We start from the raw sequence: 12,533 nt of genomic DNA, 5'->3' as shown, positions 1-12,533 counted from the left end.
AATATGCTTTCTTTTTTCCATTTTATAATTTTTGCTTCTTTGTCAAACATCAGGTGTTCAAAGGTATGTGGATTAATATTTGGTCTTTAATTTGGTTCCTTTGGTCTTCCTGTCAGTTTTTATGCCAATACCAGGCTGTTTTCAATACTATAGCTCTGCAGTAGAGTTTGAAGTCAGGGATTGTGATGCCTCCAGAAGTTCTTTTTATTGTACAGGATTGTGATGTAGGTGGGTCTTCTTTCTATGTGTTGCTTTCATTGGTTAATTAATAAAGAAACTGCTTGGACTGATAGGTCAGAACATAGGTAGGCGGAGTAGACAGAACAGAAGGCTGGGAAGAAGGAAAGTGAGTCAGTCGCCATGATTCTCTGACCCTAGATGGACACAGGTTAGGATCTTTCCCAGTAAGCCACCACCTTGTGGTGCTACACAGATTACTAAATATGGGTTAAAGCAAGATGTGAGAATTAGCCAATAAGAGGCTGGAACTAATGGGCCAGGCATTGTTTAAATGAATACAGTTTCCGTGTAATTATTTCAGGTAAAGCTAGCTAGGTTACCAGGAGGCAGGTGGGATGAAAAGCAGGCCTGCTCACCTGATCATTATAGGATTGTTTTGGCTATCTTGGGTTTTTTGCTTTTCCATATGAAGTTGAGTACCGTTCTTTTGAGGTCTGTGAGAATTTTGATGGGCATTGCATTGAATCTGTAGATTGTTGTTAAGGTTGCCATTTTTACTACGTTAATTCTGTCTACCCAAGAGCATGGGAGATCTTTCTACTTTCTGGTGTCTTCTTCAATTACTTTCTTCAAAGATTTAAAGTTCTTGTCATACAATTCTTCCACTTGTTTGGTCAGAGTTACTCCAAGATATTTTATGCTATTCGTGGCTATTGTGAAGGGTGATGTTTCTCTGATTTCTTTCTCGGCCCATTTATCATCTGTGTACAGGAGGGCTACTGATTTTTTTTTTTTAGTTAATCTTGTATCCTGCTACATTACTGAAAGTGTTTGTGTTGTAAAAGTTCCTTGCTAGAATTTTTAGGGTTGCTTATGTAAAGTATCATATCATCAGCAAATAGTGAGAGTTTGACTTCTCCTTTTCTGATTTGTATTCCCTTGATCTCCTTTTGGTGTCTTAGTGCTCTAGCTAGGACCTCAAGAATATATTGAATAGATATGAAAAGAGTGGACAACCTTGTCTTGTTCCTGTATTCAGTGGATCACTGGGAGTTTCTCTCCATTTAGTTTGATATTCACTGTTGGCTTGCTGTATATTGCCTTTATTATGTTTAGGTATGTTCCTTGTATCCCTGTTTTCTCCAAGACCTTTATCATGAAGGGATGTTGTATTTTGTGAAAAACTTTTTCAGCATGTAATGAGATGATCGTGAGGTTTTTATTTTTCAGTTTGTTTATATGGTGGATTACGTTGACAGATTTTCATATGTTGAACCATCCCTGCATCCCTAGGAGGAAACTCACTTGACCATGGTGGATGATGGTTCTGATGTGTTCTTGGATTCGATTTGCCAGTATAGTATTTTATTTAGTATTTTTGCATCAATGTTCATGAGAGAGATTGGTCTGTAATTCTCTTTCTTAGTAATGTCCTTCTGTGGTTTCAATATCAGGGTAATTGTAGCCTCATAAGAAGAGTTTGGCATTGTTCCTTCTGTTTCTATTGTGTGGAATAATTTGAGGAGTATTAGTATTAGTTCTTTTTTGAAAGTCTTGTAGAATTCTGAGATGAAATCATCTGGTCTTGGCCTTTTTTGGTTTGGGAAACTTTTGATGACTGTTTGTATTTCTTCAGCATTTATAGGTCTTTTAATTTGCTTATCAGTGGTGCCCAACGTGGGCCTTGATTTAATTTTGGTAAGTGGTATTTATCCAGATAGTTGTCCATTTCCTTTAAGTTTCCAATTTTGACAGATTCAACACAATGCCCATCAAAATCCCAGCAAAATTCTGGGTATGTTATGTGGGTATTTTCATTGAATTTTAGGAAGTCTTTAATTTCTCCCTTTATTTCTTCTTTGACCCATTGATGATTCAGGTGAGCATTGTTTAATTTCCGTGTGTTTGTCGGCTTTCTGGAATTAGTATTGCTGTTGAATTCTACTTTTAAGCCATGATGATCTGAAAAGATACATGGGGTTATTCCAATTTTTTTGTATCTGTTGAGGTTGTTACTGACTATGTGATCAATTTTTGAGAAGGTTCCATGAGGTGCTGAGAAGAAGGTATATTCTTTTCTGTCTGTTAAGTCCATTTGAGTCATAGCATCTGTTCCCTTATTTCTCTGTTCATTTTTTGTCTGACTGACCTGTCCAATGGTGAGAGTGGAGTGTTTAAGTCTCCCACTATTAGTGTGTGGGGTTTAATGTATGATTTAAGCATTACAAGTGTTTCTTTTACATATGGTACCCTTGTATTTGGGGCATAGATGTTCAGTATTGAGATTTCCTCTTGATGGATTTTTCCTGTGACTAATATAAAATGTCCTCCTTTGTCTCTTTTGATTGATTTTAATTTGAAGTCTATTTTGTTAGATATTAGGATAACTACATCCACTTGTTTCTTAGGTCCATTTGATTGGTATATTTTTCCCAACCCTTTACTCTGAGACTATGTCTGTCTTTGAGGTCGAGATGTGTTTCTTGTATGCAGAAGGATGGGTTCTTTTTTCATATCCAAACTGTTAGCCTGTGTCTTTTTATAGGTGAGTTGAGGCCATTTACATTAAGGGATATTAATGACCAGTGATTGCTATCTCCTGTTAATTTAGTTTTCTTTGTTGGTGAGGTTAATCTGTGCATTTTTCCCTTCTTTGGGATTTGCTGCTATGAGCCCATCAATTGTCTGTGTTTTTGTTGATGTAGCCAACTTCCTTGGTTTGGAGTTGTCCTTCTAGTATTTTTTGTAGGGCTGCATTTGTGGCTAGGTATTTATTAAATCTGGTTTTGTCATGGAATATCTTGTTTTGTCCTTTTATGGAGATTGAAAGCTTCGCTAGGTATAGTAGTCTGGGCTGACATCTATGGTCTCTTAATGTTCCCTGACCAGGACCTTCTGGCTTTCATTGTCTCCAATGGAAAGTCAGGTATAATTCTCTTAGGTCTACCTTTATATGTTATTTGGCCTTTTTCCTTTGCAGCTCTTACTGTTCTTTCTTTACTCTGTATGTTTAGTGTTTTGATTATTATGTGTCAAGGGGACTTTTTTTTAATCTAGTCTATTTGTTGTTCTGTAAGCTTCTTGTATCTTTTCCTTAAGTTTTCTTCTATGGTTTTGTTAATTAAATTTTCTGTGCCTTTGAGTTGAACTTCTTTCCTTCTATACCTATTATACTAAGATTTGACCTTTTTATGGTGTCCCATATTTCCTGCATATTTTGGGTTAAGCTTTTCTTAGATTTAATGATGAGTCTATTTCCTCTATTGTATCTTCAGTGTTTGAGTTCTCTCTTCCATCTCTTGTATTCTGCTGTTCATGATTGTGTTTGTGGTTCCTGATCATTTTCTCATGATTTCTGTTTCTATAATTTTCTCGGCTTGTGTTGGCTTTATTATTGCACTAGGGTTCTAAATTTGTACTACCTTACCCAGCTTTTACATGGGTGCTGGGAATCAAAGCTCAAGGTCTGTGCTACATGGTAAGCATTTACCAGTTAAGCCATCTTTCCAGCCTTTCCTTTTATATAGAGATCTGGGGACAAACTGGGGCTTCACACATGGAAAGCAAGCACTTTGCCATTGAGTTAAACCTCTCACACCTTTTCTTGTGCAATTTTAAAAATGTGTGTAAGTATTTTGCTTGAGTGTATGTGTGTATACCATGTGCATACCTGGTGCTATGGAGTCTAAAAGAGGACACCAGACCCTTGGAACTGGAGTTATAGGTGATTATGAGTCAACATGTAGGTGCTGGGAACTGAACAGGTCTTCTGTAAGAGCAGCCAGTGCTCTCAACCTCTAAGCCATCTCTCCAGCTGTTTGTTTTTGTTTATTTGTTTGTTTGTTTTTACATTTTTAAAGAGCTATGAATGACAATAGCCATGAATGACAATAGCTATGAATGACAATAGCCAAAAGAATTTCAGCCACCAAATGCAGCCTTCAAAGACTAAAGTATTTACTGTTAGGGCACTGAAGAGATAGTTCAGTGGTTGAGAACAGTGGCTCTTGCAGAAGACCCAAGTTCAGTGCCTAGCATCCAAATCGGGTAGGTCACTACTTCCTGTGACTCCAGCTCCAGGGGTCCTGACACCTCTCCTGGCTTCCTCAGACAGCTAGCTGTACACAAAGATAACTTAAAATGAAGTGAGCCTTTTTAAAAGTATTTATTGGCTGGTAATGGTGGTGCGCACCTTTAATCCCAGCCGGCAGGCGGATCTCTGTGAGTTCAAGGCCAGCCTGGTCTACAAAGTGAATTTCAGGACAGCTAGAATTTTACACAAAGAAACCCTGTCTTGGGGTGGCAGGGGAGTATTTCTTGTTTAGCTGCTGAGAAGGAAAGTAGACTGGCTCCTTGTTTAAGATAATAACGCTTACCCAAATTCTCTAAATCAGAGACAGTCTTCATGTAGAATCTGTCATATAATTCATTTACTGAAATAAAAAAATAACTTTCCAGCTAACAATTTTGGCTTCTCGTCACTAGCATTCCATCTAATTTGGTGACAAATTATCTTCATTTTCATCTACTCTCTTAGATTTTAGATTGGTAAACTGTAAAAGAAGTAAAATGCAATAATTTTTTCATAGTAACAAATGGAACCCTTGGCCAAACAATGAAATTTTTGTTTTGTTTTGTTTTTGTTGAAATGGCATCTTGCTATAAAACCCAAACTAGCCTTAAAATATTTCTTGCCTCAACTTCCTAAGTGCTGGGATTACATGCATGAGTCACGTGCCCAGGTCCACAATCCTAAGGAAGACACTTAGTGCATATAATCAGTAGAAGGAGAAGGTGCGAGCTTGTTCAGGGAGGAGATGCTTCTTTCTGCCTTTGTGACCAAACAGGAAAAGTTTAGGCAAATGTTCATTGCAATTTGACAGCTGTCAGTCTAACATAATACTTGACTTGGTAACTGCCTTCTGTATATCGGTACTGCCTTCCTGTCCCTCGGATACTGTAAGTCAATGATACTGAGTGTTGTTAATTTTCATTCCAGGGAAGGAAGGTCTTAGATACACTGTATGAGCTAAAAATACATTTTACAAGTTTAAAAGGACTCACAGGACCTGAGAAAGTAGCACCACGATGTCAAATTGTGAATGTTGCGGTGGAAATTTTTATCAAAAGTGGGAGCCTAGATGGTGCCATTTGGGTACTAAGGGGTAAGTTCTGATATATGAATGCATAATGAGCACTTACTCTCTTTGTAAACATTTTCTGTGTAATTACCTTAAGTTGATACCAAACTAGAGGTGATAGCTTGGTCTGAACTTCAGTGAATATGTGGAGAGGAAGAGTCACTGTGGTACAAAGTGATAGAAGAAAGTGGCTTTTACTCAGCCTTGGTTGACAAAAGTTTGTTCTTGATGTAACCTAGTTGTTTTAGAAGCCCTGAGTCCTGAAATTATTACAGTTCCATCTATAGATTAAAAAATATAATCAGATATGTTAATCATTTGAACTAGAACATACCAAATTAAACCCAGCTAGTGCAGCTTCAGAAGGCAGGTCCAGCCACTGTGGTAAATCATGACCATGGCTTCACAGTCCCTGTGGTGAAGGGTTGTTTTCACAGTGTGTCTGTGTTTCCTTTGGGAGAGTCGGAATGGATAATCAGCACACCAGTGTGGCCTTGTGACAGAATGGATGTGCTTAATCGCCACAATTTGCTCTGCACCATTGCACATGAGATCCTGGGCAAGAACCTTTACAGACAGACCTTTGAGGTTTTGCGGAATCTACCAGGCTTTCAGAATTCTCAAGGTATGTTTTTTAAAGTCTACTTTTATTATCTCAAAAAAAGATTTATTTATGTTTATTTTATGTGTGAGTGCCTACATATGTATGTGTGTATCACATACATGTCTGGTGCCTACAAAGGCTGGAAGAGTGCATTGGATCTGCCAGAACTTAGGTCACAGTCAGTTTGTGAGCAGCATGATGTGGTGCTGGAAGCTGAACCCAGGTCCTCTTAACTGCTGAGCCATCTCTCCAGCACAACCTTCATTGTTTGCCAGTCTGGTGCTTAGCAGCTAGTAAGGAGCTGTTGACTTACAGAAGAGTTCCATAATAGCCTGGAATGGAGTATAACAAAGGTTTATTTATTTGGGGATACACTCACAGAAAGAGTAACAATCTTCAGTCATCTGTGTGCACTGGAAACTGGAACAGAATCCAGCAGCCAAGAGGGCTGCACACACTTTGTCTGCATCTAAAGTACTTAAGATCACGCCCAAAATGGGCCGGTATCTTAAAGGCTATTGGCTAAAGGAGTTCCACAGCACCTCCCCCTTTTGTCTAAATAAGAGAGTTCTAAGCCTAATACAACACTATATGTGAGAAGAACAAATATCAAGTATTATCTAGGGAAAAGAAGAGGCAAAAACATGTATAAAATTTAGAATTACAACCAGCATAAACAGCATCAAACAAGAAACATATGTTAAATGTTTCAATAGTTATACTATCCTAAGAAGTCTAAGTCTTATATTAAAAATGGCTTGGCTAAGTCATGAGAGAAAAGTAACTATGACTATCTAGTCTTCAACCCCATCAAAGACCTGAGAAGGGAAATAATACTTGAGTGAATGGCAACTCCCAAAAGGTGAAGAAATGACAGAGACAGCTGACTAGCTGGGCAATCACCCAAAATCTTATTGGCAACCTTGAGGCAATCAACTTTGGCTAAGGTCTAGAGTATCTGACAAACCATTTTCAGAGGCAGGAAAATTTGCAAAACCATCTTACCCTGTCTTGGCAAGGTTTGGCAGTCTTTTGTCTTGTATCCTGCTTGTCCAATCTGGACACCAGGCATTTTGTCAGTGGTCGAGGCAGGGGCAGTTCTTTGCCCAAAGACCAGTTTTGCCAAGAAGAAAACAAGCTCCAAGTGAAGTGTCTTTGTTGTTCAACATTCTCTTGGGAATAGATCAGTGCTGCCAGGAGCAATTGTGTCTCACTTCAACAAAATCCTGAGTTATTTAAATGCCTTATTCTACAGTTCTTTGAAGTGTTTGAAGATTACCTATCTATGTGGACTACAATCTCTATACAACTAAAAAACCTGATTAGTCTAACTATTAGTATGACAAACATGGATGACTATTGACCTATAATTCTTAATACCTATATAGCTTAAAGGCCAAGGCTTCATATTAAAAAATTAAACAATCTTTAAACAACTGTGCAGCAATTGAGGACAGTGACCTCAAAATGTAAACAATGTGTAAGTATCTTGATCAGAGGTAGAAAATTTTAGTGCATTATGATAAATATATCCTAAAATTGCATTAATATACAAATATCTTAAGCAAAGGTAGAAGCAGGCATACATACAATATGACAAAATAACTTTGCATAGGTGCACAAATATTGTAAACAGAAATGGGAACATAGTCAATATAACAAATATAATTTGAATTTGTATCAATACATAAGAATCTATGCCAGTATAAATTATCTACAAATAATAGTTCATAAGTAATCTTACTATTACTCACTATTATTAGTGTAAGTAAGCTCACACTAATGTACCTATTATCACATCCATCCCCACCCCACTTTTTTTTCAAGAGAGATCCCTGAGCCTACTTTGTTTCCACTCCCAATACTATATCACTTGTAATCCACCCCTAATAATGTCCCTAGCCCTGAGGACAAACTTTTTTGGGAGAGGGGATGTCTTTTTCTAGAATTTCGGCTGTCATGGGGGCGATGTTATTTTTATGGGATCCTGTAAAAACTAACATGATGAAATGATGGTTAACTTTCAAGATCACCATCTGGTATAATTACAGATAGTCTCTGAGTAGTCAGTAGGGTTTTTCTGAGGTTCCTATTTGAAGTTCTGGCCAGAATGTGGTAAGGAGGTGCACCATCTCAGCTAGCCAAGTTGGAATCATCTTGAATAGCTCATAACCCAAAACCAATCTTAAAATGGTGCTGTCAGCATCAAGACATCATATCAACCAGGTGGAATCGTTGTTGTGGGGCCCCATCTTCTTCCTGGAAACTTCAAAGATTACTGCAGGAAAATTTCTTGTTCCTTGTGGAAAACTTAAACATTACTCAATGAAAGGTACCATAGAGACAAAAAGATCTTATCCTGCAGAGGATATTGGTATCATAAGTCAGATTTCTCTTTGCTTGGTGATTCTTTCTGGAAAGTTATCTTTTCTTCTTTAGGCATCTAGATGTCCAAGGTCTCTTGACTTTTTGAATATGGGTATTTTCCTGCAAAGACAAGAAAAGAACCCTGCCCCAACGCATATGAGGTTTCCTCACAACCTGTACAATTGTCACCTCTGTGGATGAGCCAACATTTGTCTTTATCCAGAGGTTTCTCCTTTTCAAACCGAATCTTTATCTGTTTTGATGATATTCATAGCTTTTCTTCTCCTGTGGAAACAAGAGCAAAACCCCTTTCCCAACATAGCACATCTCCTGGTTTCCATTCTGAGGTAAACTGTAGTAATATGAGTGGCGGGGCTGCATTCCCAGCACTCCGGCAGCCTGGCTAGCTTATGCTCTGAAATAACAACACACAAACTGTATTCATTTAATCACTGCTTGGCCCATTTCTATCTAGCCTCTTCTAGGCTAATTCTCACCTATTAATTTAGCCCATTTCTAATCATCTGTGTTGCGCCCCTAGGTGCGCTTACCGGGAAGATTCTAGCCTATGTCCATCCTGGGTCGGAGCTTCATAGTGTGCGTCTGCCCAAGAGCCAGGAGCATGGCATCTCCCTGAGGCGTCTGCTCCCGAGAGGAGAGCTGTGAAGTCTGAGCTCACTTCCTCTTCCTCCCAGCGTTCTGTTCTGTTTACTCCTCCCACCTATCTTCTAACCAATAAAATGGGCCAAGGCAGTTCCTTTATTAGCCAATGACCTTCCTCCATCATTTCCCCTTTTTCTGTTTAAACAAAAAAAAAAAGGAAGGCTTTAACTTTAACATAGCAAAATTACATATAACAAAACAGTTATCAAGTAAAAATTACAATAATCTTTATCATAACTAAGGAAAACTATAACTATAACTAACTATTCTTAACTCCATCAAAGACTCCAGAAAGATACAATACTACCTAAGCAAACAAGAAAAAAGCAACTTTTAAAACTCTAGAAATGACAGAGACATCTCGCTGCCTGGACAGTCACCCAAAGTTCCTCTGTACCGTTGGGGCATCCATCTTCAGCCTTCAGGCCCATGGTATCCTGCAGACATTTCCATAAAGCAGGAAAATTCAAAGTCAGTTCAGTCACTATCTGTTGTGTCCTGTAGAATGTCTCGTGGACTCTTTCATGAATCAGGAACCCCGAAAGATCATCTCACCTTAGGCAAGTTCAGTAGTCCTCTCTCTGCGGGTTCTCTGTGTCCAGTTTATGCAATAGTCCAGGCAAGAGCAGTTTCTTGCCCAAATGGCTATCAAACTCCATAAGGATCCTCTTCGATGCCCATCTTCCTCTTGAAGTAGATTGGTGCTGCCAGGAGCAGAGTGTCTCATTGTCATGAAAAGTCCTATATCATATCCCCCTTTAAATGTAAAAGAACATTTATAAACATTATTTGGGAATATGGGCGCAGTTATTTCTCTCCAAACTGCTTCCTGCTGAATGGGGGCGTCGTTAATTAGGTCTTTCATGGTATAACCTGTGTGCTAGTTTCTTCTCAGTTGGCAGTTGAGCAAAGCAATTTTCTGAAGATGTTCACAACAACCCTTCAGGAGGGCATGGTCCATCATACCAAATCGGAATAGAAGAAATGAACAGCGTCTCATCCTCTGTGAAAACAAAATAAGAAACTCCTTTCCAAAGCATCATGTCCTTAGATCCAAATTTCAAAGTCAAGACATCAAAATATCTATGTTGGATTAGTTCAGCAGCATTTATAAATAAATATCTTTTAGCATCTGTTGCTCCTTCCTCAGCATTTAAATAATTTAAAGAGAGCATAATAGCATACAGTATCAAAATTCTCTGTGTATTTTCCAACTTTGTACAGCTTTGTTTTAACCTATTTCGTTTATTTTTACTTTTAACTTTTTGCTTTTTGAGTGTATATCTTTGACCTGGAATAACTCTGTAGACCAGGCTGTTTTTGAACTCTCAGAGATCCGCCTGTCTCTGCCTCCCAGGCATTGGGATTAAAGGTGTAAGCTACTATACCTTGAACTCACAGAGATCTGTTAGTCTCTTCTGTTAGTCTCTGCCTTCTAGGCACTGGGATTAAAGGCGTGTGCTACCACACACAACAACTCTCTTCCTTTTTTTGTTTTTTACTTTAAGAACTTCAACTTTTAGTCTGCATATATTTTTAACACACTTTAAACCATTCAGAAATTTTCTGTCTTTGAATCTCTCTTTACTGTATATCTCTCTTTTTCTGACCACACGAGCCTTTAAATTACTGAGCAATATGGGTAGGATTAAAGGCGTGGCTTTGCCACCTAGATCCAGTCCATTCCTTAGCTTTCCAGCCTCGTGGCTGAGGTACCGGCTGTAGGCATGTTTACTGCCACAACTCTATGGCATTTCAAGGTCCCTGCCAGCAAGCGAGCTTCAGCAGCCTGTGCTTGCAAACCGCACAAACCGCCTGCGTAAAAGAGTCAGAGTTTGCCGTGGCAGGACAGCCCAGAAAGCTGGCATTTTTAAACGGCGCAGCTTTTTTCCTTCTATGGCTGAAAACCGAAAAGCATGCGTTCAGCTTTTCGTCAACACCATTTAAGTGTTTCGTGGCAGGACCTCTTAATGAGCTGCAGGGTTTTGCAGCTAAAGCTGAGTCAGGAAGCCTCTATTAAATTGCAGCTACCAAGAAAACATGCTCTTCTCTTTCCCAGGCTTTCTCTGGGCACCAATCTGTAGTAATAAGGGTGGCAGGGCTGCGTCCCCAGCACCCTAGCCGCCTGCGCGGCTAGCTTTACCTGAAATAACAACACACAAACTGTATTCATTTAAACACTGCTTGGCCCTTTAGCTCTAGCCCTTACTGGCTAATTCTGATATCCCGATCAACCCATCTCTAATAATCTGTGAGAACCGGTCTTACCGGGAAGATTCTAGCCTAGTCCATCCTGGGTCGGAGCTTCATGGCGTGTGTCTGCCCAGGAGCGGGGCATGGCGTCTCTCTCAGGCGTCTGCTCCCTAGAGGAGAGCAGAGCTGTGGAGTCTGACCTCACTTCCTCTTCCTCCCAGCATTTTGTTCTGTTTACTCCACCCACAGGGCCAAGCAGTTTCTTTATTGCTTAACCAATGAAATCAACAGATTGATATATGACACTCCCACATCATATTCTCACCTTTTCTATTCATCTTTTCTTCTAATATGTGTGCTTGGGGCTGTCTGTGATTCTGTTGATTAATTTTCTAGGTGCCAGTGAATCCAAAGCCCAGATGGTTATTCCTCATGGTATAGTCAGCGCCATTGTTCTAGTTCCTCCTTTGGTCACTTCGTGTTCCTGGAGGTCAGTCAGCGTTCCCAGCCTTTCCTACACTCCCTTGGAGTTTGCTGTCCCAGGCCTGCTCTAGCCTATGTTGTCAGCTCAGACCTGTTTCTGTAAATGTCCCTGGTCTGGATTCGTTCCTTCAGAGGTCCCTAGTTTGGGGTTGGTCCTGTATAGGACTCTGGCTCTGATCTACTCTCTTACAGGTCCCAGGCTCAGGTGGGCCCAGGCCCGCAGAGGGCCTGAATCAGGCCTACTCCCTCAGGTCCCAGACTAATGTTCGGTCCAGCAGATGTGTCTGGTTCCTGTCTATTCCCTTTGATGTACCAGACCCATGCCCAGACCCACAGAGGTCCTGGCTCAGGCCTACTGCCTCTGAGATCCCAGACTCATGCCTGAACCTGAAGAGATCTCTATTCCTGCCTACTCCCTCAGAGGTCCGAGATTCAAGCCCAGACCCACAGAGGTCCTGGATCAGGCCTAGTTCCTGGGAGGTCCTAGACTCACGCCCAGACCCACAGGGGTCCTGGCTTAGGTCTACTCCCTTGAAGGTCCCAGATTCACATCCAGACCTTCAGTGGTCTCTGTTTCTGGCCCACTGGTTCATCGGTTGTTCCCCTGTACCTGCTCCTGTGGGATTCACTGTCTCATATCTGCTCTGGCCCAGGTTGCTGGCTCAGTCCTGTGTCCGCAAATGTCCCTGGTCTGGATCTGCTCCCACTCCCATGGAACTCACTTTCTCAGGCCCTCTCTGGCCTAGGTAGCTGATTCAGTCTCGCTCCCATGGAGCTCATGCCTCAGTCCTATGCTGGCCTAGGTCGTTGGCCCAGTCCTGCTTTTGCAAATGACCCTGGCCTGGATCTGCTCCTGTTCTCATGGAGTTTACTGCCCGAGGCCTGCTGTGGCCCAGGTTGGG

General features: G+C 40.5%; 1 protein-coding gene across 1 annotated transcript in view; it reads left to right on the top strand.

Moving 5' to 3' along the window:
- Topaz1 (testis and ovary specific PAZ domain containing 1) overlaps positions 1-12,533 on the top strand; it is a 78,332-nt gene that overhangs the window by 50,259 nt on the left and 15,540 nt on the right. Inside the window, exons 16-17 of the mRNA XM_041677559.1 lie at positions 5,180-5,345; positions 5,782-5,946. Coding sequence (XP_041533493.1) covers positions 5,180-5,345; positions 5,782-5,946 — 331 coding nt within the window. The remainder of the gene's footprint in view (positions 1-5,179; positions 5,346-5,781; positions 5,947-12,533) is intronic.

This window comes from Microtus oregoni, unplaced genomic scaffold (assembly GCF_018167655.1).
Source record: "Microtus oregoni isolate MIOR12 unplaced genomic scaffold, Mior012 000028F_ref0000031, whole genome shotgun sequence".
In the NCBI taxonomy this organism is placed as follows: Eukaryota; Metazoa; Chordata; class Mammalia; order Rodentia; family Cricetidae; genus Microtus; species Microtus oregoni.
This window is presented reverse-complemented; position numbering and strand designations above follow the sequence as displayed.